This window comes from Pediculus humanus, genomic scaffold (assembly GCF_000006295.1).
Source record: "Pediculus humanus corporis 1103172108186 genomic scaffold, whole genome shotgun sequence".
NCBI classification, from domain to species: domain Eukaryota; kingdom Metazoa; phylum Arthropoda; class Insecta; order Psocodea; family Pediculidae; genus Pediculus; species Pediculus humanus.
The window spans coordinates 371,270-397,152 of record NW_002987756.1 but is presented as its reverse complement, the minus strand read 5'-3'; the positions used below and the strand labels follow the sequence as shown (position 1 = coordinate 397,152).

The following is a 25,883-nucleotide window of genomic DNA, read 5'->3' as shown; positions in this document are numbered from 1 at the left end:
TATTTCTTTTTTTCTGTTTTTTTTAATGATACATGGGGAGAGATAGAGAGAGAGAGAGAGAGGGAGAAAAATTTGCATGTTAAAACTCTTTCTCTCTCTCTCTCTCTTATTCGAATATAATAATAATGATGACGATGTAGGAGAGGTAAGAAAGCGTTAAAAAAAAAAAAAAAGGAAAATTTCCATAATTTGAACGCGCGCGGCATTTATCGACTTTTAAAGTGACCAAAGTTGCCCACCCGCGTTGATGAACGTCTTTGGGTTTCCCCGATGAATTTATTATTATTATCATCATCATCATTATTATTATTAGTATTAGTATTATTATTATTTAATCCTTTAGTTTTTATTTTTTTTTATTTTTTATATTTTTTTATATTTTCCGTTTCACATTTAATTGTTTTCCCCTTTTTTTTTTCTTTAAAACTTTAAAACTTGGTTTTTTACACCAATAATGATAATGATGATGATGATAATAATAATGACAACATGGATGACGAGAAAAAAGTAATTAATTTTTTTTCTTTTAATTTTTCCCGCAGGATTAGGTGAAGTTTTTATCGTTGGGGTCTGTCTTTTAATACTAGTTCGAGTACCATCCGTGATGTCGGCGCCTTCGACCCGTTTTATGAAAACGACTGAAAAAATCCACTCTCACAAGGGAGGTCACAAGGCGCCGGAAGATCCACCCAGTTACGTGTATCCCTGCGGAAAAAGTCACGAAGAGGAAATGAATAAATATTATTCAAATTCGAGAGAAAGCGATCCGGAAATTCTCAAACACATTATTATAAGAACTAAAAGCGCTCTCTCATATGCCGAAAGTTTCAGGGATAGATACGTGAGTAGTCTTATAACATCTTTTATCATCGGTGTGTTGGAGTGAGTGAATGATTGATTGATTGATTGATTGATATTTGCGAAGGCGGCGGAAAGAATTAAAAACCGGAAGTTATTCCGTTGTTGTTAAATTTCATTTGTTTTTTCGTCTCATCCTTTGTTATATACAATGTATATATGGATTTTAATTTTTAATTACTGGTCTGAATCATTTTAAAATGTTCACGTGTGACTGACGTACCTGAATTATGAAAGAAGAATACATATATTTATGTTTTTCGATTGTTATCTTCGATTAAATGAATTTTACTAAACTAAAAGGTACCTGGATCTGAATCTGAGTCATTGTTTTTAGCAGAAATCCTAAAAGATATTTTTTTGAATGATAATAATAATTAGTAGGCACGTCGTTACTAAGTATGCGAATTTTTGTCTGAACGGTGCAAACAAACAAACGACTGACTGACACATGCCGACATTTTCAATTTTCCGACACGCACGCACACGCACACACGCACGGTCAGAATTTTTATTTTAAAGGTTAAAGTTTAATTTTTTTTTTGTAAATTTATCGACATTATACTGTTGTTGTTGTTAAGAATCGAGACATTTTTTTTTTCTTTTGTAGTTTTTGATTTGCCCACCTTGAATTCCTGCCAATTTAAGGAGGTCGAAGTGGGGAGGGGGGAAGGGGAAACACTCAAACTTTCATATTGCTTTGTTATTATTACCCGTTATAAACCTTAACACGTCCCTGACATGCATCAACTTAGTAAATCCCCGGCGTTTATTTAAGAACGAGCGATTTTTCAGGCATTTCCTGTCAGTTGCACTCTCACCAACCCGTTTGTTCTCTCTTTCTGTTTTCTTGAGCAATAATAATATTTTCTTTTGTAGTTTCCAACAAACAAACAACAAACAACAACGACAACATATTTGTTGATTATTATACAACATATTTATATTTTTTTTTTTATAATGACGAATCCGGACAATTTCCGTTAGCTATTTATTTTTTCCCTCCGGAATTTTCACGTCTTGGAAAATTTTACGTTGGTTGTTAAGTGATGACGTAACGTGACATTTCCATCTGTCACACAAATACTTGCATACTTATATAATTTAAAAAAAAAAAAAAATTCAATTGATGGTAAAATTTCACATTGACAGACGTGAAGGCGGTGAAAAAGAGAAAATAAATATATATATATATATATATATAAGGGCGCCTGGAAAAGTTTTTTATTTTTTTTCATACAATACGGGGAGCCAACATTTTAATAAAAAAAAAAAAAATGTCGGTCGAATCGACAAAAATTAATTATTTTAACTACTTTTTAATTCTTATTGTAATAACTTTATAAGGTCTTATTAGTTCTACCTGTTTTTTTTCCCCCCCAGAGGTGGTTGTCTATTTATATGGTATCGTTTGACGTCATTTCAATTAGTCTTGTTGCCTTTTTCTTTTCCTCCTATTCTTTTACGTATGTGGGATTTTAATTTTTTTTTTTCCACCCCCTTCACTTGCATCTTTCGACGACATTTTCTTTCTTCTTCACTTCATCCTTACACAAGCAGAATTATTAGTTTTTTTTTTAAAAAAAAAAGTTGTTAAATTTAAAATCATGCCAATAAGTCTGAAGCTTTTGTTTTTTTTTTTTTTTAATTAAATTCCTTTGGATAAATTTTTCCCAGACAGCGTGGCAACTTCTTGGGTCTCTTTTGTATATCGAGTTTCATTTCTATGTAATAACCGTGTGGGAAACTACACTTAGAAAACATGATTCTTTTGTACGACGACGACGACATGTTTCCGTACCACAACGCAATATCCTTTCATTGAATGACAGAAGTGAGAAAAAGAAAGAAAGAAAGAAAGAAAGAAAAAATTGCCTATCTGAGGAAAAGAGAGAAGAAATAGGAAAACGGAGCAAACGAAATTCGATCGTGTCCGCACTATAATAAGACATTTTGTTGACACTTGTATACGAATCGGAGATGGAAGACTCCTGATTTATTTTCACTGACTATGGTCATTTTTACCTCGGACAGGTGTTCTTGTTTTGAGAATGTGTGTGCACAGCCTTGTTAGTCTCCTTGTAGGTCAGCCTCAACATTCCTCCTCCTCTCTTTGAGAGACTTCTCGGAAACAACAAACATCTTCTGAACAAAATAAATGCTTACATTGCTCTAAAAAAAAAAAAAAAAATCTCTCTACCTTCATTGTGGGAAATTTTTCTTTTTCGAAAGTGGAAACACATTCGGAAAATGAAAACCTAAAAAAAAAATTGACCGTCGTCAACGAATAGCGTAAACCCCTACTCCCCTTTTTTTTTATAGAATATTTCACTTGGGTGGAAAAAGAATTTTCCATAGTTAAAAAAAAGTCATTCGCCTCATCGTCGTCGTCGTCGTCATCATTATACCTTCAATGAATGACGCATTTACCTTTTTAACTGATTAGGCGGCGGTTGTCATAGAGAATTATTATAATTAGAGTTTTTGGATTTTTTTTTTTTTTTTTTTTTGATTATTAGCCGATACGTGGGAATGTTTCGGGATTTATCTATTAGAAGACAGTTTGGAAAAACGGTGATGAATATAACCCAAAATGGTTTGAAATTTCTTCTCAGGTGGCTCGTTCGTCAGTCATGCAATGCCAATTAGGCTCAGCAATCAACCAACCAACCACCCATTCTTTTCATAATTATTAGTCTGAGTGTTTGCTCTTTTTTTTTTTTTTACATTTGATCCGTCCGTTTGATCGAACGATCCCCCCTTCCTCCTTCCCCCTTTCCCAAATTGAAAAATAATGGTGAAATTTGTATTTTTTCCAGGTTGAGAGTACGTTTCATTTGTCATTTCATCAACACCACGCTCAATGGGTCAATCACAAATACGATTGGCTTCCGAATGAGGGAAACGGAATTCCCAAAAGGTTGGGAAAAAACGTTGATCCCATACATTTGGAAAGCAAAACCTTCGATGAGTTTCTCGTTAACATATACGAACATTTGCAAAAATTTGCGGTTGGTCTCGAACAAGTAGTCTGGGATCAGAAAAAAACCAACGGAAAATTTCAGGAAAATTTCCGAATGTCAGAAATTCATTTGAGAAATGTAAGTGTCGTGTCACTAGGATGAAATACCTTTTCCTCTCCCCTCCCTCTCTCTCTCTCTCTCTTTAAAATTTTTTTTAAAACTAAAAATCAACATTTGATTCAATCGCGTGTTTTTTTTTTATTGGGAAAAAAAAGGTTCTCTGCGAAATTCGGATGGCCATGATTGAAAGAAACGTCACTCCGAGAGATCACGTTCCCAGGAGCATAATGAAAGATGATTTTAGACATCTCGAATCAGCTTCCTACAGGAATCTAAGAGATTGGTTCATATTTCGTGATTTGATGAACAGTCTCGAATATGTTATACAAGTTTTTACTTTTATCGAAGAAAATCTTCCTTCATCATCGACGACCGCGTCCTCATCAACATCATCATCATCGACATCGTGAAGGTTTCCTCTTCTTGGAAACTCCCAAGGAGTCGTCGTCGTCGTCACACGAAGAGAAAATTCAAAAATGAATGAATAAAAACGAATCAAAAGGAAAAAGGAAAAAGAGAAAGGAAAAAAATAAAAATAAATCCATAATACTAATTAAAATAATAATAATAATAATAATAGTTTTTGTGCCCTTTTTATTTAGACGGTTATTAACTAATTTATGGAGAAAAAAAAATCTACTTATTATTATTAAGCTAAATAATTATTTATTTATTTATTTATTTAAATTAGGGTACTTACAAAATTTAATAAGAGAAACAAAAACAAAACTCCTTGAAATCCAAGAAGAGGTTTTAGTATTTTTAATTAATAATAATAATATATATAATTATGTGTAATATATTATACATAACATATATAAATAAATAAAGTATTAAATTAAATTATCTTATCATAATAATAATAATAATAATAAAAAATTAGACAATATTTATTGGAATATTTTTTTTTTTTTTTTTTTTTTTAGATTTGCTTACGTCAAACATAATAATAATAATTTATATTATTTAAATAGAAATTTATTAATAAGTCAATATCAATTTATTAGATGCATTTATTAATAAGTTTAAAATATATATATATATATATATATACATATATATAATTTATTTATGTATATTTAAAACAAATTTTTTTTAAAATATGAAGTGATCGTAATGATAATATAAAATAATAATGATAATAATAAAAACGAAAGTAGATTATATATATATATATATATATATATATATATATATATATATATATATATGTATGTATGTATGTATATAATGTAATGTAAAATAAAAAATTTTATTTATTTAAACAAAAAAAAAAAAAAAATGTTTTTCCTCTTACGAGAGGCTCATAAATGATCGTAGAGAGAGTGAGTGAGAGAGAGAGATAGAGAGAGAAAGAGAGAGAGAGAGAGACCTAACCCGATTTTTTTTTTTTTCTCACAATGTCACAGGAAAACACATTATTTTTTATACAAATATTTGATTTTGTCGCTCTTCATTGTCCAACAAAGAAAAAAGAATTCTTCTTCTTCTTCTCTTTTTCTCTTCTTCATCTTCTTCTCTTCTTCTTTTTTTTTTTTTAACTAACAACAACAAAAACCTTACCTAAAGATAAAAATTCTTCATCGTTTAAAATCGTTAAAAAAAATTTAACTGTTGTAATTACTATTATTATTATTTAATAATAATTAGTTTTGTAACATTTTATTATTCCTTATTATCATTATTATTATAAAAGGGGATTTTTATTAATAAAAATAAGAATCCCGGAGTGTTAGTGCGTGTGCGTTTGTGTGTGTGGTTTTCATTTGGCGAAGAAACTACTCGGATGACCGACAAAACAATGAATTTTTCTTAACTTAGAGATGCAATTTAAACAATAAAATTTGAAATTCATGAAAAATATGCTGGAGCACGTACCTAGGTACAACACTACCGGAAGCTTCATTGTCTTGTGGTCGGTGCTGGTTCAGACTAAACGTGCCATAATTTCTTTGCAAAGCTCGAGAAATTTTTTTTTTTTTTTTTTTCTCTTTGAAAACGAAAGCAAGGAGGAGGAGGAGGAGGAGAGGGGGAGTCTGTGATTGTTTAAAATGGTAAAAAAAAAAATTTAACATGGAAATGAACGATAATAATGATGATTTTTATATAAAAAAAATAATTAACCGATGATCGACGATGGCGGCGTAATAATAATTCAATATAAATCATTCGTTCTCTCTTTTCACACGATGTTTTTCTTTTTATATATAACTAAAGAGAACACCAACTCACACAGGTATTAAGGTATTAGATAGGCAGGTGATTTCAGGTTGACGCCTACATGGCAAACATAAGAATCGTCGTCACACATCCGAGATCACACTTTCTTTGTTTATTTAACAATTGACCAAATATTATATTTATTTTTCATTGTTTTTCCCTTTTTTTTTTTTTTTATTTAATTTTTTTATTTTAATTTTCTTTATTGTGTGTGTATGCGAGTGTTCTAACAGTAGAAGAAATCATTATTATTATTAACGAGTTCGTGTAGTCTTGTCAAAAAAGTAACAATTGTAAAATAGGTGAGGAAAAAAAAATTTCGGAACAGACAGCGCGTCCATAAAAACTTTTTTTTTACCAAAAATTGTTGTCAACTGACTGACCATTCATTGACAAAAAAAAAAAAATGGAGAAAAAAAAAAGAAACTAAAATGTATGTTTGATTAATTGTTTGGCATTTTTTTTACCAGGTGAGGCTCTTGAGAAAAGGCACCTATTGTGTGCAAAAACCCATTAAAAAAAAAAAAATGTGTCATTTCTTGTTTGAAAAAAGCGGCGCCAGGAATCAAAAGCACCAGACGAACCCCCGGGGCCATTATTTTTATACAATGGGGCCACCGAAAAATTTTTTTTTTTTATTTATATGACGGCTAATTATTTGGACGTGAAAAGTGGGTGCCCAAATATTTTTCATTCCCTTTTTTAAATTGACTTTTTTCTCTTTTTTTTTTTGAGGGGGGTTACATCCGATGATATCTTAACGAGGTATGGAAACATAAGACGAAAGAACAAGATGGAGGAGGGTGTCAGTTTGTGGATTTTTCACAGGATTTTCATTTTAATTACTTTTTTTTTTGTTACAAAAAACAAATTATTAGATTTTATTGGTCATGAGATACAACACTGACATGAGAGTTGTTGTTGTTTTGTTGAAAGGTAATAATAATAATAATAATAAAAGATTAAAAATAAAAAATTTTTATCAATATGAAAAGATTTACAATAACAAAAATAACAAGGAAGAAAAAGTGTCAAAAGAGAAGGTGGGGGAGGAGTAAACCTAGTTATTATTTATAATAATGTAAAAGCCGAAAGGACAAACTGTACATCACACCTTCAAGGTATAAAAAATGTCAAAGGTTTTTCGGTATTTGAGTTCTTTTGTCACAAGAAAAAAAATTTTTTTTTTTTTGGTTTCCTTTTTCTTTCTTTTTGTGAGTATTTGAGTGTGTGTGTGTGTGTTTGTGTATTAAAAAAAAAAAAAAAAGTCAAAGGACTCATCCATTGAAGATTAGACTTCATTCACCGTTCGCCGGAGGTGTTGCATTGTTTGGGTGATACGCGGTAGGTCTTAAATAAGAAAAACTGGCGTCAGCGGGGCTAACGTTATACTTGAAAAAATTTTCTATTCAATAAGTTCAATGGCTATTTATTGACAACTGATAAATTTACAGATAAAGATGTCCTTTTTTGACACCTTCCAACATTCAACAAAAAAAAAAAAAAAACACCTTTTTTTTTTTTTTAACCTTTCAAAAGGAATTTTTGTCATTATATGTTTTCTTTTGCACTTTTTTTTTTTTTAGAAGCGACTCGTTTGTTTTCTCTTATTATTATTATTTTTAAAATTTTTAACTCTCCCTACTTTTTCCCACAATAATCCAATTGGGAAATAATTAATTGTCAATGTCAACCTATTTTCATACCTTGTTTAAAATTTTGATTTGGTTTTTTATTAAAGTCGTTAATAATAATATTTGTACCTGTTTTTTTTTTTTTTTTAAAAAATATGTTATTACCGTTACAAAACGAAATGTATTCGATTTGTTTGTTTTTCTTTTTCCCGCCATAATTTGTTTATGTTTATTACTCTATGAGATTTTTGTTTATATCGAATAACGTTGCAGACAAATTTTGTAGTCTTCTTAATAACGATTTTTATTTGTTCTTTTTTGATATTTAGTTCTTAAAAATATATATTTGTGAATAAATAAATATAAATAATTGGTAAGTAATATTATTTTTTATATTTTAAAATAAATTTTTCTTTAAAAATGATTAAATAACAAAAAGAAAAGTTCGAAAAAAAAAGATTCTGTTTTTACAATAATATATATATATATGTATATAAATAGATAATGTGAATTTTTAACTTTTAAAAATTGAAAAAAAAAAAAAGGAAAAAAAATTTATTATTTTTAACATAATAATAATGACATTCCTTTTTAAATTTGTAAAAAAAAAATTATTTAAAAACCGCCCTCATGACAAAACTTTTATGAAATGAAGAGTTCGTTCAATTTTAACAACAAAAGAAATGTTGTGCCTCTCAGGTGGTGGCCATGAAATCAACATTTTAACATTCAATTCATTTAATTTTCACGGTATTTAATGTTTAGAACCCTCTCAAAAAAAATTTTTCAAGTTGTTAAAAAAAAAAAAATAAAATAAAATAAAATAAAAGAAATGAAAATAAAAAAGAAAATGTCATCATTTGTTAAAAACTAACTACTTTCCTTTTTGTTATTGTAAAACATGTACTCAAACTGAAATTTTTGTTGTGTGTGAAAAAATATGTATAAAAATTATCTTTTTTGTTTGTTGTTTGTTGTTGTTGTTTTTGTTGTTTGCAATAATCGAATAAAGCTCCTGAGAAATTAGTCATGGAGTTGCAACACAAAAATTATAATTTTTTCTCAATTTAAAATTTGTTTATAATGAAGTAAATATAGAAACAGCAGACAATTTTTTAACGTTTTTTTTTTTTTTAATTTAACGATTTTTTATTCGATTAGAAAATAATTTTTATTTTATATTTCGGGTTTTTTTGAAACCGTTACTTTTTTTTCCAACCTTCTTAATTAAAAAATTTAATGTTTTGCAAAATGTCAATTTGATTTTAAAAAATATTTAAAATAAAATTGATAATAAATTTATTTTTTTATTTCTGCGTTTTTAAAACTGTCAAGATATTTTATTTTCAGAGTAATAAATTATTATTTTGTGGTTTAGTTTAATAGGCCGTTTCGTAGGTTCTTCCATTAATATTTTTTTTAAAAAAAAAGTTTTTATTATTTAATTACAAATCAACTAAAATAACTGCTTTTAATTGTTTTTTTTTTTTTCCTTTTGTATGAGTTGGCTTATTAAGTACTATGAAAAGTCATGTGAAAAGGTATTTAAAAAATTAATCTTTCAATTGTATTTTGTGTTTATTAAAAAATTTTATTAAAATTTGTTACCCTTATTAAAAAGGGTAATAAGATAAGCAAGTTTTATACAAACATTAGTTTAAATAAAAATTCGTCACGTCATTTTACAAAAAAAAAAAAAAAAAGTAATTATGTTCATTGCTCCGCCATTGTATTTTCTTTATTTGTTTCATTATCACATTGACTATTACCAGAATCTTTCACTAAATTTTTTGATGTATTTTCAGGTATATCGGCAATTATAAAAGGATTGATTAGTGTTATTTCCTTGGGGAAATCATCTCTCACAATAAACCTTTTTTCTCCAGGATCGATTATTGAATCAACCAAACCTAACCAATATATCACCAGACCAGTTCCAAACCTGCGAATAAGATGAGGGATGTTCAATCGAAGGTAAGTGTTTTTCTTTTAAAGTAATAGAATAAACAATAAATTTATATATTTCAATGAGTACCTATTCCAATAACTTGAATATTGTTCGTTTAAATAATTTTGATGTTCTTCTGGGTCCCCGAAAAGTGCTTTACTCTCGATCCAATTAATCACAAAACCATCGACAGCAAAAGGTACATCTAATTTGATATCAGGTGTTTTATCATAACCATACATTCTCAAATCATCTTCGCTTTGAAATGTTAAATTTTTTTCTTTAACAATTTTTTGCAAATGATATTCGTATTCTTGTCCGAAACAACTAAAAATTTTAATTTCATTTTCAACTGATCAAATTATATATAAATAATGAGCTTTTAAAAATTATTAAAAAATAACATACTGCCTAATAATATCATTTATATGTCCATATTGATAATCGTAGAGTTGACACTGAAACAAATTAGTTATATTTTTAATAAAAAATATTTTATAAACTTTTTATTAAATAAAAAAAAATTGTTACATACGAGAAAAACTTCATGAGCTAAATCGAGATCATCGATCAAAGTAGAATCTTTCATATATTGTTTCAAATTTGATGTTTTATTGTTAGTCGAAATTAAATTTTTATCTTTTTCATAATAATTATCTAAAATAATTTTTGCTACTTGAGTACATGTCATATCCATTTCATTAGATAGTTTTAATATAACGTCAGGACTATTGTTTAAACTTTTCATATTTAAATACCTAAAATTTTAAAATAATAATAATAATAATAAGTTTTCTTATAGGTTCTTTAAATATTTTACCTTTGAAAAAGTTTTTCATGTTGAATTTTGACGTGATATTTTTTTTTTTTTCTTTTGTATTCATTTGAAATAATACTTGATATTGTATTACGAGGTATTCTGAAAAAAAAAAAAAAAACATATAAATATTAGCAAAAGCTTCACCCCTATTAACAAAAAATTTATTGAAAACAAAATGTACATAGTACCCAAATTCATCTGAAAGCTCCAATTCAAGTTTCTGATAATTTTCTTTACAATTCTGTATTCTCGATATGATTTTAATATAAGTTTCTTGAAGTAAAATCATATTAATCTTTTTTATTTAATTTTAAACCGTTTTAAAAATAAAATTTTACATTACATGCAACAGTTTGTATCCATACAATTGTAATTACAACTCGGGTTTATTAAGTCATAAATTAAAACTTTGGAAAATGTTTAAATAATTAAAAATTGTTTAAACTAATTAAAATATGATTTTAGAACTGTTAAATCGTCTTTAATTAATTTTATTAAATTAAAAGTAATAATAAACCTTCACTTAACCTAAGTTGGTGTAAATGTAAAATCTATGATGCGATACCATGATCTGATACTCTATGATACGGTCATAGAGTAAATACCAACAGATAACGAATAATTTAACAATAGGATAATTATATTAAAATATAATAAAACATAAAATTTAAAATTATTTCTTGATATTTCTTTAAAAAATTTTGTTTATTGGTTTTAATTTTACAAAAAAAAAAACTTAAAGGATATAAAAATTTTATAACGAGTTTTTAAAAATAAAAAAAAAAATTTATTTACTTTTATACTAGACATACTAGGCATACAAATACGTGTCATTTATTTTTAAATTTTAAGTAAATAATTTTTAACCGTTTAAACTTATTGAATATGGATATGAATTTGTCGTATCTCTCCACACGGTATCTCCTTCATTTTGGACATAATTATAACATCCTGATTCGTAATATTCTTCATTTTCCGGAGGTTGGACAGTTGTATCACATATATATCCCCCATGTTCTGGAATCATGTAATACTGCGTGGACCAATAATCCGAATTACTTACTTTTTCTTTTTCAAAAGTTGGCTGCGGTGGTTCTTCCAAAAGAGATTGTAGATGACGTATGTATCGAATGGATAATCTAAAAGGTTGATTAATTCAATTATAACATTGTTTCAATTAGAAAAAAAAACAATGGAAAACAAACCTTAAGGCTTCTATCTTTGATAATTTTTTCCCTGGTGATTTTGTCACGGGTAATTTTGCTCTTAGTAAATCGAAAGCTCTATTCATGTCTCTCATTCGTGTTCTTTCTCGATCACAAGCGGATTTTTTATAATCTGGAAACGTTTTTTTTTTTTATTTAAAGTAATATGTAAAGAAAAAATGGCGGTTAAGAGTTAATCATATTTTTTTTTACCTCTTTCTAATTGTGACGCTGCTTCCTTCCACGCAGGATTTGGTATGGATGTTATTATTGTTTCATTTTTACTTAAATCTTCAACAAACATTTTTATTTCACACGGAACGGTAAGCGAAGTTAATTTTTTCGTACATATTTTTTTTATTTTTTGTTCGCGACATTTTGTACGTTCTTTAAAATCATTCATAGTTTTTTCATCAACAATCGTCGTACTATTATTTATCATTGTTAAATTATTATTTTTTAACGTTTCGTTTTCCAATATATTATCATCACTTTTCATTGTAATCAATTCGTTCATTTTAATATAATAATAATAATAATAATAAATGAATTTTCACAAAAAAATCCGATTTGAAACCAAAAAAAAAAATTTTTTTTTTTTTTTTTATTTATTTCGCCACTTTGCTGTGACAGTTCGTTAAATGATACTAGTAAATGATGTGATGAGCAAGTGTCCTTAACATCTTTGCAATCATTTATTTCGGTTTTTTTTTTTTTTTTTTTTTTTTTACATTTGAATGGGGAATAAGAACTAATTACATCCGTATTGTTTTCTTATTTGTTTGTTTATTTAAGTTCTCATTATAAATTCAGGATATTATTCTAATCGTATTTACACGGATTAATTAAAATGTGATAGTAAAATGTGACACATAAGTAAATAGAAAAAAAAAAAAAACAATATTAAATAATAGCATAAAGGATTATCTATCTCCCCTCTTAGGGTAAAACAGGGGAGTTTAAAACTTTAGTTTATTACTCTCAAGGTATTCTCAACAATTTAATAATAATAATAATAATACTTTTTATAAAAATTTTATTATAAATCAATTAATATTATACATTTCAAATGAATTTAAATAACTTTCCAATATGAAATTTACATTAAAATGAAGGGTTTAATAGAGTAAATAACAAAAAAATAATATTTTTATTAATACATAAATAAAAAACATTTAAAAATATTCTCCCATGAATTGTTTTTATATTAACGGTTGATATTTTTCTTTGTATTTAAAAAAAAAAAACAAGATTTTTCGCTATAATAATTTAAATAAGGATTTAAGTACATATAAGCATATTTGGTATCAACTTTGAATTCAAACAGAAGTTTTTTTCCTTTGTCATAGAGTAAAAAACAACAATGTGTTTTTCCATTGAGAGTTTATAAAAATTATAAACGGTTATATTTTTGTAATAAGGTAATTCGGAGTAAAAATAAATAAATTTAACAAATAAAATTCGTATTTATATATGTTTAAATGTTTTTTTTAAATAATGGAATCACCTAAAACCTCGAGACAAATACTTCATGAAGGTAATTATTATTTTTCCTGTAATAATTATGTAAATACTTTTTTTAAAAAAATATTTTTGTAAATGAATATTTTTGAATTTCTTCAAAGTTATTATATTCGATTAAATGTCGCTTAAGAAAAAGGGATAATGTTTTTAATAACTTATCTTATTTCTTTTTTACACTTTATGTTATTACAAAGAGAAACATATTGAAATTGAACCATTGAATTGACAAATGTGGTTATATTGAAATCATTTTTTGTTGTATCTTTTAGTTGAAATATTTGCTTCTCAAAGTAATTTTAGCCCTTTAACTGAAAAGGTGCATTCTAAAAATTACAATTTATACAATTTACACAAAGAATCAAGTCCAAATTTTGGTACCTGTCAAGATGTTTTGGAAATCGGATGGGGTGACTCTCCCGGTAAGTACAATAAAATCCATAATTTTTTCAATTGAGAAATTTTAGTATAAAAAAAGTAATAATTTTTTTTTTTTTTTTTTAAAGAACCCATTCAATCTCATTCGAAATTAACTAGGAGTACAATCACTTGTAAAAAAAAGCTTGAACCCAAAGAATCACCCAAATCATCTTTACCTCCTAAAAGAAGAAATATTAGGTCTAATTTAAAAAAAGTACAAAATTCATGTGTCGATATAGCTAAATATGTTGCAGAAGTTCAAGAACTTTCGAAAAATGTTATGAAAGAGTTAAATACTAATGTGATCAATAAGGAGAAAAATTTATTTTCAGTTAAAAATTCAGAAATAATTAATAATAATATTGAAGATGATTGTTCTTATAAAGACAAATCGAATTTAGATTATCAAAAGAAAAATACAGTTGCAGTAATTGATGACAATTCAAATTCGGATTTACAGTTTGATAATATTTTACAAAGTTTTATAAAGGAAGAAGATGAATGGTTATTGCAAGCATTGCCTCCTCAAGATTGTGATAAAACTCCAATGAAAAATTTTTTCAAATGTAAATCAGAGACTGAACTAACACTAAATCAACAAAATGTAGGAGAAATAAATAAAAATTCAAGGCAGAAAGTTATGAATAATAATAAACAATTTAACAGAACTTTATCTTTTGAAATAACAAAAAGTCAAGATTCTACACTTCCATGCCTTAATAAAAATGAAAAAGATGGCGAATCATTATATATGACAAAATCTTCGACTACTCAATACTCGAAAGAAGAAATTGAACAAAAAAGATTAGAAGCTTTATATAGAAGAGAGAAAAAAGAAATAGAAAGAAAAAAAATGGAAGCTTTAAAACGATTAGAAATGAAAAAATTAAAGCATAGCAGTACTTAGTAACGAATGTAATTAGGTTGTTGTATAAAATAATTATTTTAGAAAATTATTATTAGGGTTTTTTTTTTTTTTAATTTTTTATTTATAAAATGATTGAATTAAGTTTTTTTTTTAGCAGCTGTATTTTATATTTTTAGTCATTCGTTTTAAATTATTTTCAGTTTTTCAATATTATCAATGAAATGATCAAAGATCAAAATAAAGCATAAAATAAATTGTATATTGTTAAAAATGTCAGTAAATACAATCATAAACAATTTTTTACATTTGTTTTAAAAAAATTTTTTTAAAGCAGTCACTTTAAAATAAATAATAAAATAAATATAAATTTTTTTAAAAAAATAAATTATTACATTTTAATTAAACATTTACAGAAAAATTAATCTTTAATAATTAAACTATTAAAAATTTGATTATTAATTACTTCAGTATTTAAGTAAATAACTAGTACAAAAGCAAATATGAAGACATAAAAGTAAATTTTACATAAATTTAAATAAAAAATATCTTCCGTAATTTATTGGGGGAATTTTCATAACGTTCAAATTTTTTAATAGATAAATTAAAGGTAGTAAAATTTTATTTTTAATAAAAATAAATTATTTATTTAATAAAGGAGATTATTTTTAAATAATCGAAGTTATAATTTATACATCTGGGTAAAATTAACAGTTTTTAATGTAACTTAACGTGGAACTAGTCAAGTTTCAGGCACTGTGTAAAGAAGTTATTCTATGAGTATTGTGTTTCTTTTGTTAAGAGTATACAGATGAATTAATTTTTTAATCGTGAAACATCCGTCAAATATAAATTAAATTTTTGACTATATAAAAATGACCGCTTTACCGGGAACAATAGCTTTTGATGAATATGGACGACCATTCATTATTATTCGAGATCAAGCAAATCAAAAAAGACTTACTGGACTTGATGCCTTAAAGGTAAAGTGTCAATATATATTTTAATATTTTTCTAAATTTTATAATTTTTATCAAATGTTTAGTTATGCATTAAGTTTTAAAAATACTTTTAATGAATGTTCTCTGAAATACTATTCAACAATATTTATTTTTCTGTTTATTTCTTTTTTTTTTGTTAATTTTTTTTGTACACCGGTTAATGAATCATCCTTTAGAGGAATTTTTTTAAAAAGATTATTTTTGTGTTTTTTCTTCTATTACTAATATTAAATAACATAAAATCTCCTGATATGAAATCTGACAACAATTTAAATTTACTATTTAGAGTCATATTGTTGCCGGCAAAACTATTGCTAACACACTCAGAACATCACTTGGACCGAAAGGTTTGGATAAAATGATGATTTCTGCTGATGGTGACGTTACTGTAACTAACGATGGGGCAACAATATTGAAATTAATGGATGTTGATCATGAAATAGCAAAACTAATGGTTCAGTTGTCCCAGAGTCAAGATGATGAAATAGGTGATGGTACTACTGGTGTTGTTGGTAAGGAAATGAGTCATATTACTTTTAGAATTTTAATATCTTTATTTTCAATGATTTTAAAATAATATATGCATTTAAAAAATGTACATTAGAATTTACATAAACATTTTAATCATTAATTGTCTAAACATAATTTATTCTAGTTTTGGCTGGAGCTTTATTAGAACAAGCTGAAGCATTGTTAGACAAAGGTATTCATCCGATAAGAATAGCAGATGGATATGAATTGGCTGCTCAAAGCTGTGTAAAACATTTAGACACTATTGCTGACTCTTTTCCAATTTCTCAAGATAATTTAGAACCCCTAATTAAAACTGCAATGACCACGTTAGGGTCAAAAATGTAAGTTTTTAGTTAATCCAATAACTTTTTAGTATATATTTTTTTTTAATGTCTCAAATCATCATTTTTTTCTAGTGTTAACAAGTGTCATAGGCAAATGGCAGAAATTGCAGTTAATGCTGTTTTGGCAGTTGCTGATTTGGAAAAAAAAGATGTCAATTTTGAACTTATTAAAGTTGAGGGGAAAGTAGGTGGACGCTTAGAAGATACCATTCTTGTTAAGGGAGTCATTGTGGACAAAGATTTTAGTCATCCTCAAATGCCAAAGGCAAGTCAAAACAAAATTTTTTTTTTCTTTTAAATTTAAATTTAAATTTAAATTAATTAGTTATTGTTAAAATTTAAGGTTTTGAAAGATGTCAAGTTAGCCATTCTTACCTGCCCATTTGAACCACCAAAACCTAAAACCAAGCATAAGTTGGATGTAACTTCTGTTAAGGATTACAAGGAATTAAGAAAATATGAGCAAGATACATTTAATCTTATGGTGAAGCAAGTGAAAGATGTCGGTGCAACTTTGGCTATTTGTCAATGGGGATTCGATGATGAAGCAAATCATTTATTATTGCAAAATAATTTGCCAGCTGTTCGTTGGGTTGGTGGGCCTGAAATTGAGGTATAGTTAATTGAAAACTTTTCTTTCAGGTAAATATAATGTAAACAAAATTTTACATAAATGAATTGTTTTAGTTGATAGCCATAGCTACAGGTGGAAGAATAGTTCCACGATTTGAAGAACTCACTCCTGATAAATTGGGTAAAGCCGGTTTAGTAAGAGAGTTGAGCTTTGGCACATCAAGAGACAAAATGCTTGTGATTGAAGAGTGTCATAATTCTAGAGCAGTGACTATATTTATTCGTGGTGGAAACAAAATGGTACAGATCTTTTAAAAAAAATTTTCCATTAATCCTAATGTAGTAACTTGGTGCATTTGAAAATTACAAAAACACGATAATCCTTTTATAAAAAAATATTGATCATGATATTGTATTTTAGATTGTTGAAGAGGCTAAGCGTTCCATTCACGATGCTCTTTGTGTCGTTCGAAACTTGATTCACGATTCAAGAATTGTATATGGTGGAGGAGCTGCTGAAATATCTTGCGCTATTGCTGCCAATCAGCAAGCAGATAAGGTGCGTAGGAAATTTTTAAGGAATAATTTTTTTTTGTCCAGAATTTATTTACTTAATTATTCATGTTATGGTAGTAGTAATTTTATTATATTTAATTTTTTTTTTTCCTTTAGATTTCGTCCCTAGAACAGTACGCGTTCCGTGCATTCGCTGAAGCATTAGAAAGTATTCCTCTTGCCTTGGCTGAAAATTCAGGTTTATCATCAATCAATACCTTAACCGATATTAAAGCTCGTCAAATTAAAGAAAACAATCCTGCTTTGGGTATAGATTGCATGTTGAAAGGCACCAAAGGTAAGGATTTATAGTAAGGGAAACTTTTTCTTTTTAATCGGTTTTTTTGGAAAAACTAATGCGAGTTTATATTTTTAGACATGAAACAACAAAATGTTATCGAAAGCCTTCATTCTAAAAAACAGCAAATCCTTTTAGCCACTCAATTGGTAAAAATGATTCTCAAAATTGATGATATTCGTTCTCCTGGAGAAAGTCGAGATATTTAAGCTTTTCCCACGTAAATGGAGTTAAAATGTCGGATTTTTATATTAAATTTTTTTCTCAATATTAATTTATTAATTCTTAATTACTATAATTTTAGATTTATAATAATATAAATCAATTATTATTATTATGTTTTAATTTCACTTATTTTTAATAGAGGCTTTAATGTAAAAACAAAAAAAAAAAGTAATAGCCTTCATTAATAAAAAATAACAAACAAATTAAAAACTCATCTTAAACTAATAATTTGTAAAACGAACAATTTAAGTTTCTAACTTTTTTTTTTAATTAGACTGTTGAGGAGATTTAAATGTTAGTTAAAAAAAAGAATAACTTTCAGTTTAACATTATCTAAAATTGTTTTAACTTTAAAAGGTTTTTTTTTTTTTTTTATAAATGAAATATAATTTAAATTCATTACATTGTCTTTTTATTCATTTTTACACCATTTTTTAATAAAAAACTATTCTTTTACTTAGTGAATATAAACAAGATGGCGCTTGTTGGTTTGCTTACAGTTTTTTGATACAATGTATAATTTGCTATTAAAAATTGTAGCATTAAAATTAGTAGAATTTTATAAGTAATTTTAATTAAAGTATTACAAAATTATAATTATATAAAACGTTTTTTTTTCTTTGTACAGAAAGTTGATTTATCTTAAATAAATATTATTTTCTTTTTCAAATATAAATTGTTAGACATTAGTTAGGATTTTTGAAGCTCTGAATAAATTTTAATTTTTTTTTCTTTCATTTTTTAGTTTCTATTTAAAAGCAAATTTAAATTAATTGCAATAAATAAAAATTTGATTTCATTTTCTTGTGTAACCCTATTATATTGAAATTGTTTTTATGAACGTGGCATTAGATTATTTACTTTTTTAACATGCCGGATAAAAGTAGTTAAATACGTTACTTTAGTAAATAAATTAAATAAAAATGATTGACAATCATAATTCTTCAAAAGCAAAAGCCGCGGCTCCTACGGTTGAACAAATTAATGCTGATAAAATAACACAGGTAGTTTATTTTAATTACTTATTTATTTTCTAATTTAAATTTATTTTTTTAAAAACTTATTAATTTTAGCTTGCAAGTTTGTATTGGGCACCTCATTCTGTTGAAAAACTCAAGCCGTATGATCCAAACATAGTTGAAGATGTTTATTTTCAAGAAATACTTGGTTCAAAGTAAGTTTGTATAGTTTATTATAATTTAGTTTAAGTTATGCCAAAAGAACTAATCATGTAATTTTTTTTTTGCAGTTTTTCAATAAGACGAATAATGATGTTAGAATTTAGTCAATATTTAGAAAATTATTTATGGCCCAATTATAAAGAAAACGAAGCTTCACAAGCTCATTTAATGTCTATAGTTGTAATGCTAAATGAAAAGTTTAGAGAAAGAGTGCCTGCATGGGATGCATTCACAAAAAAAAGTGAACAATTTTCAGCATTTTTTCAGCATGTATTAAGGGCTTGTTTGTCTGATACCTCTTCACTTAAAGAACAAACAGCTCTTATAGTTTTTTTAAATCATTGTTTTAATAGTATGGAAGTTGATTTAGTTCGAGATCAAGTATGTATTAATAATTTTTTATGAATTTAATTTTCACTGATTGGGTAGTGTAGAAATTTACTTAATATTATTATTATTAAAGGTTAAAAAATTAGTTTCATTGTCAATGTGGGTGTCTCTTCAAGAGGGAAGACGAGAATATGAATTTAAAAAAATTCCTAAATGGAAAAAATATTGGAAACTTATACAGAAAAAAGATGCGACAATTGCGGATAAAGAAAAGTTAAATTGGGAAAGAACATTTTTACATAAATTGATGCTTAAATTTATTAGTTTACTACAATCAATACCAGTTGAAGGTAATATTTTATTTTGAAAATTTTTCAATTTTTTTTTTTCTCTTTACAAAAATTTTAAACTTTTTTTTCTGATATTATTAGATGACAGAAAATTATCTTATGAAAATTTGAAATAAAAAAAAAACGAAACTGAGGTAATTAATACTGCTGAAATTTCATAATTTTTGTTAATAAATTATAATACTGAATATTATATACTGAATTAAACAATTTTATGCAAATAAATCATGTAAAATAATAATTTTTTTCAATAATGACTTTGTTTGTAATTATTATTTTTTTTTTTTTTTTTTTTAGAAGAGATTTCTAGTGATAAAATTAGATATTGTGAAAGATTTTTAGAATTAATTATCGATCTTGAAGCTCTTTTACCAACCAGAAGATTTTTCAATACAGTTATGGATGATTGTCATTTGGTGATTCACTGTCAAATGTCTAACTTGGTTAAATCAAAAGCTGGTAAACTTTTTTCACAAGTAAGCAGGAATCGAAGGAATTTTTTTTCTTATTAAATTATTATTATTATTTTTTAATGTGATAATAATTTTTGTTTCAGTTACTCGACATGTTAAAATTTTATGCACATTTTGAAATAAATGATGAAACAGGAGATCCTTTGACAGATCGTGACATGACACAACTTCATTATGATAAAATTATATCACTTCAAAAAGCTGCATTTTCAAGGTTTCCCGACCTTCGAAAATTTTCTTTATCAAATGTCGCTTCTGTTGATACAAAAGAAGCTTTATTTAATCATTTCAAATCTCTGACGTCAGTATGGAAGTGAAATTAAACAAAATTAATTTTTCTTTCTTTTAGTGTCAATCGTTTAAAATTGTCTTTGTTTTTTCAGTCCTGAAAAACTTCAATCAATAGCAAGATTTTTAAATTTGATACCTCCTGAAAGTGATGACGAAGTTGGAAATTCCTATCGAAAAGATGCTGATTTTTTACTCGAGCTTTTAATTTCTCGTCATGAACGTCGTACCTCACAATTAGAATCCTTAAATGAAATGCCATTGTATCCCACAGAAAGTATTATTTGGAATGAAAACGTTGTACCTTCCGAATATTTTTCTGGTGAAGGTTGCTTAGCACTACCAAAATTAAATTTACAATTTTTGACTTTGCACGATTACCTATTAAGAAATTTCAATCTTTTTCGATTGGAATCAACATGTAAGTTTCCGTTTAAACGAAATATTGGTTTTATTATTATTTTTAAGTAATAATTAATTTGATGCTAATAATTTCCAGACGAAATTAGACAAGATATAGAAGATGCAGTCAGTCGATTGAATCCATGGAAAGCGGAAGATGAAAGTGTATATTTTGGAGGTTGGGCTAGAATGGCTCAACCCATAGTAAGTTTTGCCGTTGTCGAAGTGGCCAAACCAAACATTGGAGAAAAAAGTCCATCGAGAGTAAGAGCTGATGTCACCATCAATTTGTCTGTCAAAAATGAAATAAAAGCAGAATGGGAAAATTTGAGAAAGCACGATGTTTGTTTTTTAATCACCGTGAAACCATTAATATCCATTGGTAAATATTTTAAATTTTTGTTGTTGTTGTTGTTGTTAAACAAAAATTTTATGTTTAATTGTTCCTTGTTCTTTCAGGTACGAAATATAACTCTAAAGATTCTTTTATCGAACAAATGGGTTTGAAATATGTACGGGGTTGCGAAATCGAAGGAATGCTCGATCAAAATGGTCGAGTTATTGAAGATGGACCTGAACCTAAACCTTTGATACACGGAGAGAAAAGAGTTTTTCGTGTTTGGCTGGATTGTAATCAGTATAGAATAGATATGGAAAATTCTAATAAGGGAAAAGAAGTAAGTTGACAATATAATAAATCATAAATAATTTATATTATAAAATTTCAATAATTTTTTAGGATGTTTACGAGACTTTTAATATATTAATGAGAAGAAAACCGAAGGAAAATAATTTCAAGGCAGTTTTGGAAACGATTCGTGAATTGATGAATACCGAATGCGTCGTACCTGATTGGCTTCATGATATTATATTAGGATATGGAGATCCTGGAGCGGCTCACTATCACAGGCGAGTCAATATTTGCTAGTTTTTCAAAGTGTTTTGTCGTAATTGTAAATTTTCATTTCTTGTATTTTTCAGAATGCCAAACGAAATTGCTTCGTTAGATTTTAACGACACTTTTCTCGATACGGATCACTTGCGAGCCAGTTTTCCAGATCACGAAATAAAATTTAAAACAAAAGACATGGAAAAATTAAATCCTCCTTTTAGGTGTGATTTCTGATTTCTGTACTCATTATAAAATTTTTTTATGACATTGTATGACTTGTATTTATTTATTTATTTATTTATTTTTTGTTAAGATTGACATTTCAAGATGTTTTAAAGAAAAAAAGACATATGAATAATGACGAAACGGAAGATGAACAAGTTCAGTGTAAAAAAAAAGTCATCATCGTGGAACCCCATTGTAAAATTAATGAGGGTCCTTACAAATTTAACGAATTGAAAAAGTAAGGTATTTTTTAATAAAAAAATTTGTGCCGTCATCAAATTTTTCAAAATTTTCATAATTATTTTGTTTTGTTCAGGAATACTATTCCTTTCACGCCGACTCAAATAGAAGCCATAAGAGCGGGAACGCAACCTGGTTTAACACTCGTCGTCGGACCTCCTGGTACGGGGAAAACTGATGTAGCCGTTCAAATCATTTCTAATTTGTATCATAATTTTCCAAATCAGAGAACTCTAATCGTTACCCATTCGAATCAAGCCTTGAATCAGTTATTCGAAAAAATCATGAGTTTGGATATTGATGAGCGACATTTATTACGTTTGGGTCATGGAGAAGAAGCTTTGGAAACTGATAAGGATTTTAGCAGGTATGATTGATTGATTGATTGATTGATTGATTGATTCTTCAGAAGAGAAAAATCCGGAATGTAATTATTGTATAATTTTTCTTTTTATAGATATGGTCGTGTTAATTACGTTTTGGCCAAGAGACTCGAGCTTTTGTCAGAAGTCGGAAGATTAAAAGAAAGTTTAAAAGTCCTCGGAGATGTTTCTTATACCTGTGAAACTGCCGGACATTTTTTTCTTTATCACGTAATGACGAGATGGGAAAAATTTATGAATCGAATAAAATCTCAAAATAAAAAAAATGATGTAAATTATATTTAACTATGGAAAACAAATGATTATCGATAGTGATACGTTATAAATTTAAAAAAAATTTTTCGGTTTCCAGAAACTTCCTGCTTCGCTCATCAGCGATGCTTTTCCATTTCACGCATTTTTCGAAAATGCTCCTAAACCGCTTTTTAAAAATGAAACCTATGAAGAAGATTTGAAAATTGCAAAAGGTTGTTATCGTTACATAGAGAAAATATTTCAAGAATTGGAAGAATTTCGTGCATTTGAATTACTCCGAAGCGGATTAGATCGATCGAAATACTTGTTGGTAAAAGAAGCTAAAATTATAGCAATGACTTGCACACATGCAGCTCTTAAAAGGAAAGAATTAGTGGATTTAGGTAATCGTATTGTCGTGGATTTAGATAATCGAGTCGTTTCAAATTTATTACGGCATAAATTTAAATTTCAGGATTTAAATACGACAATATATTAATGGAAGAAGCTGCACAAATTTTAGAAATTGAAACTTTCATTCCACTCCTCCTTCAAAATCCCGAGGATGGTTTTAGCCGGTTAAAACGATGGATAATGATCGGTGATCATCATCAATTACCTCCAGTTATAAAAAACATGGCGTTTCAAAAATATTCCAATATGGAGCAGTCGCTGTTTACTAGAATAGTTCGACTTGGAGTTCCAACAGTAGATTTAGATCGTCAAGGACGTTCTCGACCAAGGTTATTATTAATTCATGTACGATTGGGGGGCAGTTAATTAATAGAATCGTGTCTGATTTAAATACTTTTTTTTTTTTAGTATATGCAATTTGTATAACTGGAGGTATAAAAAATTGGGTAATCTCGCTCACGTGGAAAATTGGCCAGAATATCGAATCGCAAATCCTGGATTCTGTCATGATTTTCAACTGATCAACGTGGAAGATTTTAATGGAGTTGGAGAGTCCGAACCGAGTCCTTATTTTTATCAGGTAAAAAAAGGTTCTTTTTTGCGTTACTTTAAAAAATTGTATGACTAACAGAAAGTTTAATGATAAAAAAATATGTTTAGAATTTGGCGGAAGCTGAATATTGCGTTGCTGTTTACATGTACATGCGATTGATTGGATATCCGGCAGAAAAAATTTCCATATTAACAACTTACAACGGTCAAAAACATTTAATACAAGATGTTGTCAAAATGAGATGTGCCAACAATCCTCTAATAGGACGACCTCACAAAGTTAGTAGTTTTTTTTTTTTTTTTTTTTTATTAAGAGAGAGAGTCACAGAGAGTCAAAGAGAGACAGGGACAGAGAGAGAGAGAGAGAGTCAGAGAGTCACAGAGAGACAGAGAGTCAAAGAGAGACAAAGACAGGGACAGAGAGACAGAGAGTCACAGAGAGAGAGAGAGACAGAGGCAGAGAGACAGCGAGAGAGACACAGAGAGACAGAAACAGGGACAGAGAGAAAGAGACAGAGAGTCAGAGAGAGAGAGAGAGAGAGAATTATGGAAATATTTTATTGTTAAATTTTTTTTTTATTTCAGATCACGACGGTGGATAAGTATCAGGGTCAACAAAATGATTACATTTTGCTTTCACTTGTAAAAACAAAAGCTGTCGGTCATTTAAGAGATGTGAGAAGATTAGTCGTTGCCATGTCTCGAGCAAGATTAGGATTATATATTTTTGCAAGGGTTTCTCTCTTCAAAAACTGTTTCGAACTAACGCCGGCTTTTAATCAGGTGCATATAATTTAAAATGTTTGTGGAGATTTCTCGGTTTAAATGTTTTGTAATTTTTGTTTTTGTTGTTGTAGTTAATGCAAAGGCCCATGAACCTGCAAATTGCTCCACACGAAGTGTACCCAGGTGAACGATCGAATAATGATCCACCTGTAGCCATGATGGAAATGATTGACATGCCACAAATGGCAACTTTTGTCTACGATTTTTACATGCAAAAATTAGAAGCTATGAAAATAGCTTTCGAAGTAAGTTTTCATGTAAAAAAATTATATTTTTGTTTTTAAAGAATGATAATTTTAAATCTTAAATTTTAGGATGTAAAAAAAGAATGGGAAAAACCAGGAGTTGTTACCGAAAGTGTTCCTGAACATTCCGTTTCTCATCATCCGGGAGGAGACGATGATTCCGATGAAGAAGAAGAAGAAGAGGAGGAAGAGGAGGAAAAGGATTCAAATCTTGAAGATTCTGTTATGGAAACAAATACAACAAACCACCCATCCGAGACTGAAAAAATGCAAGTAGATGAAGACGAAGGTGATGAAAATGTGGAAAAGTAAAATATTTGCAAAAAAAAAAACAATAGAACCGAGCCAATTGTTTTGTTTTTAATATTATTCAAAGTCATGCAACTTTAAAAATTAAAATTAGAAAAAAAAATCGATGAATACAGTTTTTTTTAATGAATATAAATGTGTTTTATATAATAGTGCCGCATCGTACTTGTATTTCAATTGTGACAAAAAATGAAGGACATCTTTTATTGGAAAATTTAGGAGAAAAAAAATACTGTATTATAAATAAATTTAAATTATTAAAGTTTTTTTTAAGTTGATTTTAAGTTGATCAATATTTCTGGAAGTTTTTCTTTTGGAACCCAAATCAAGTTTTTACTTGATACACCAAGAAATCAATGAATTTTATATTGTAAATTCAAAATGTCTATTTACACGATGATTTTTTATTAAATATCGAATAAAATTTCTTAATTCGTTCTTTTTTAAAAAAATATGTATTAAATTTCATAATTTCCTTAACGAGTTATAAACTCGT

The 25,883-nt window shown here is 27.5% G+C and overlaps 6 protein-coding genes across 6 annotated transcripts; 4 read left to right on the top strand and 2 right to left on the bottom strand.

Moving 5' to 3' along the window:
* Window positions 1–604: 604 nt before the first annotated feature.
* On the top strand, window positions 605–4,351 carry Phum_PHUM420770 (uncharacterized protein; the record flags this gene model as incomplete). Its single annotated transcript, XM_002429082.1, has 3 exons — window positions 605–841; window positions 3,678–3,959; window positions 4,097–4,351. 3 exons carry the CDS (start codon window positions 605–607, stop codon window positions 4,349–4,351), a joined length of 774 nt encoding a protein of 257 aa, XP_002429127.1.
* A 5,157-nt stretch (window positions 4,352–9,508) lies between these two features.
* On the bottom strand, window positions 9,509–10,852 carry Phum_PHUM420760 (uncharacterized protein; the record flags this gene model as incomplete). The annotated part of the gene is made up of 5 exons (XM_002429081.1): window positions 9,509–9,737; window positions 9,831–10,070; window positions 10,152–10,201; window positions 10,279–10,501; window positions 10,752–10,852. 5 exons carry the CDS (start codon window positions 10,850–10,852, stop codon window positions 9,509–9,511), a joined length of 843 nt encoding a protein of 280 aa, XP_002429126.1.
* Window positions 10,853–11,086: 234 nt separating this feature from the next.
* Window positions 11,087–12,285, bottom strand: Phum_PHUM420750 (uncharacterized protein; the record flags this gene model as incomplete). The annotated part of the gene is made up of 4 exons (XM_002429080.1): window positions 11,087–11,142; window positions 11,440–11,702; window positions 11,769–11,901; window positions 11,982–12,285. The coding sequence occupies 4 exons, from the start codon at window positions 12,283–12,285 to the stop codon at window positions 11,087–11,089; spliced, it is 756 nt and encodes a 251-aa protein (XP_002429125.1).
* An 846-nt stretch (window positions 12,286–13,131) lies between these two features.
* Phum_PHUM420740 (uncharacterized protein) lies at window positions 13,132–14,616 on the top strand (the record flags this gene model as incomplete). The annotated part of the gene is made up of 3 exons (XM_002429079.1): window positions 13,132–13,150; window positions 13,562–13,715; window positions 13,827–14,616. The coding sequence occupies 3 exons, from the start codon at window positions 13,132–13,134 to the stop codon at window positions 14,614–14,616; spliced, it is 963 nt and encodes a 320-aa protein (XP_002429124.1).
* An 833-nt stretch (window positions 14,617–15,449) lies between these two features.
* Phum_PHUM420730 (Hsp60 protein, putative) lies at window positions 15,450–18,132 on the top strand (the record flags this gene model as incomplete). Its single annotated transcript, XM_002429078.1, has 10 exons — window positions 15,450–15,557; window positions 15,862–16,087; window positions 16,231–16,429; window positions 16,505–16,701; window positions 16,786–17,045; window positions 17,120–17,305; window positions 17,427–17,564; window positions 17,678–17,858; window positions 17,937–18,053; window positions 18,089–18,132. 10 exons carry the CDS (start codon window positions 15,450–15,452, stop codon window positions 18,130–18,132), a joined length of 1,656 nt encoding a protein of 551 aa, XP_002429123.1.
* An 874-nt stretch (window positions 18,133–19,006) lies between these two features.
* Window positions 19,007–25,390, top strand: Phum_PHUM420720 (uncharacterized protein; the record flags this gene model as incomplete). The annotated part of the gene is made up of 21 exons (XM_002429077.1): window positions 19,007–19,087; window positions 19,157–19,257; window positions 19,333–19,645; window positions 19,728–19,944; window positions 20,242–20,420; window positions 20,501–20,718; window positions 20,801–21,126; window positions 21,205–21,489; window positions 21,567–21,784; window positions 21,847–22,016; window positions 22,089–22,220; window positions 22,313–22,462; window positions 22,541–22,831; window positions 22,922–23,117; window positions 23,200–23,485; window positions 23,557–23,824; window positions 23,904–24,075; window positions 24,156–24,326; window positions 24,633–24,830; window positions 24,905–25,078; window positions 25,148–25,390. 21 exons carry the CDS (start codon window positions 19,007–19,009, stop codon window positions 25,388–25,390), a joined length of 4,389 nt encoding a protein of 1,462 aa, XP_002429122.1.
* Window positions 25,391–25,883: the final 493 nt, after the last annotated feature.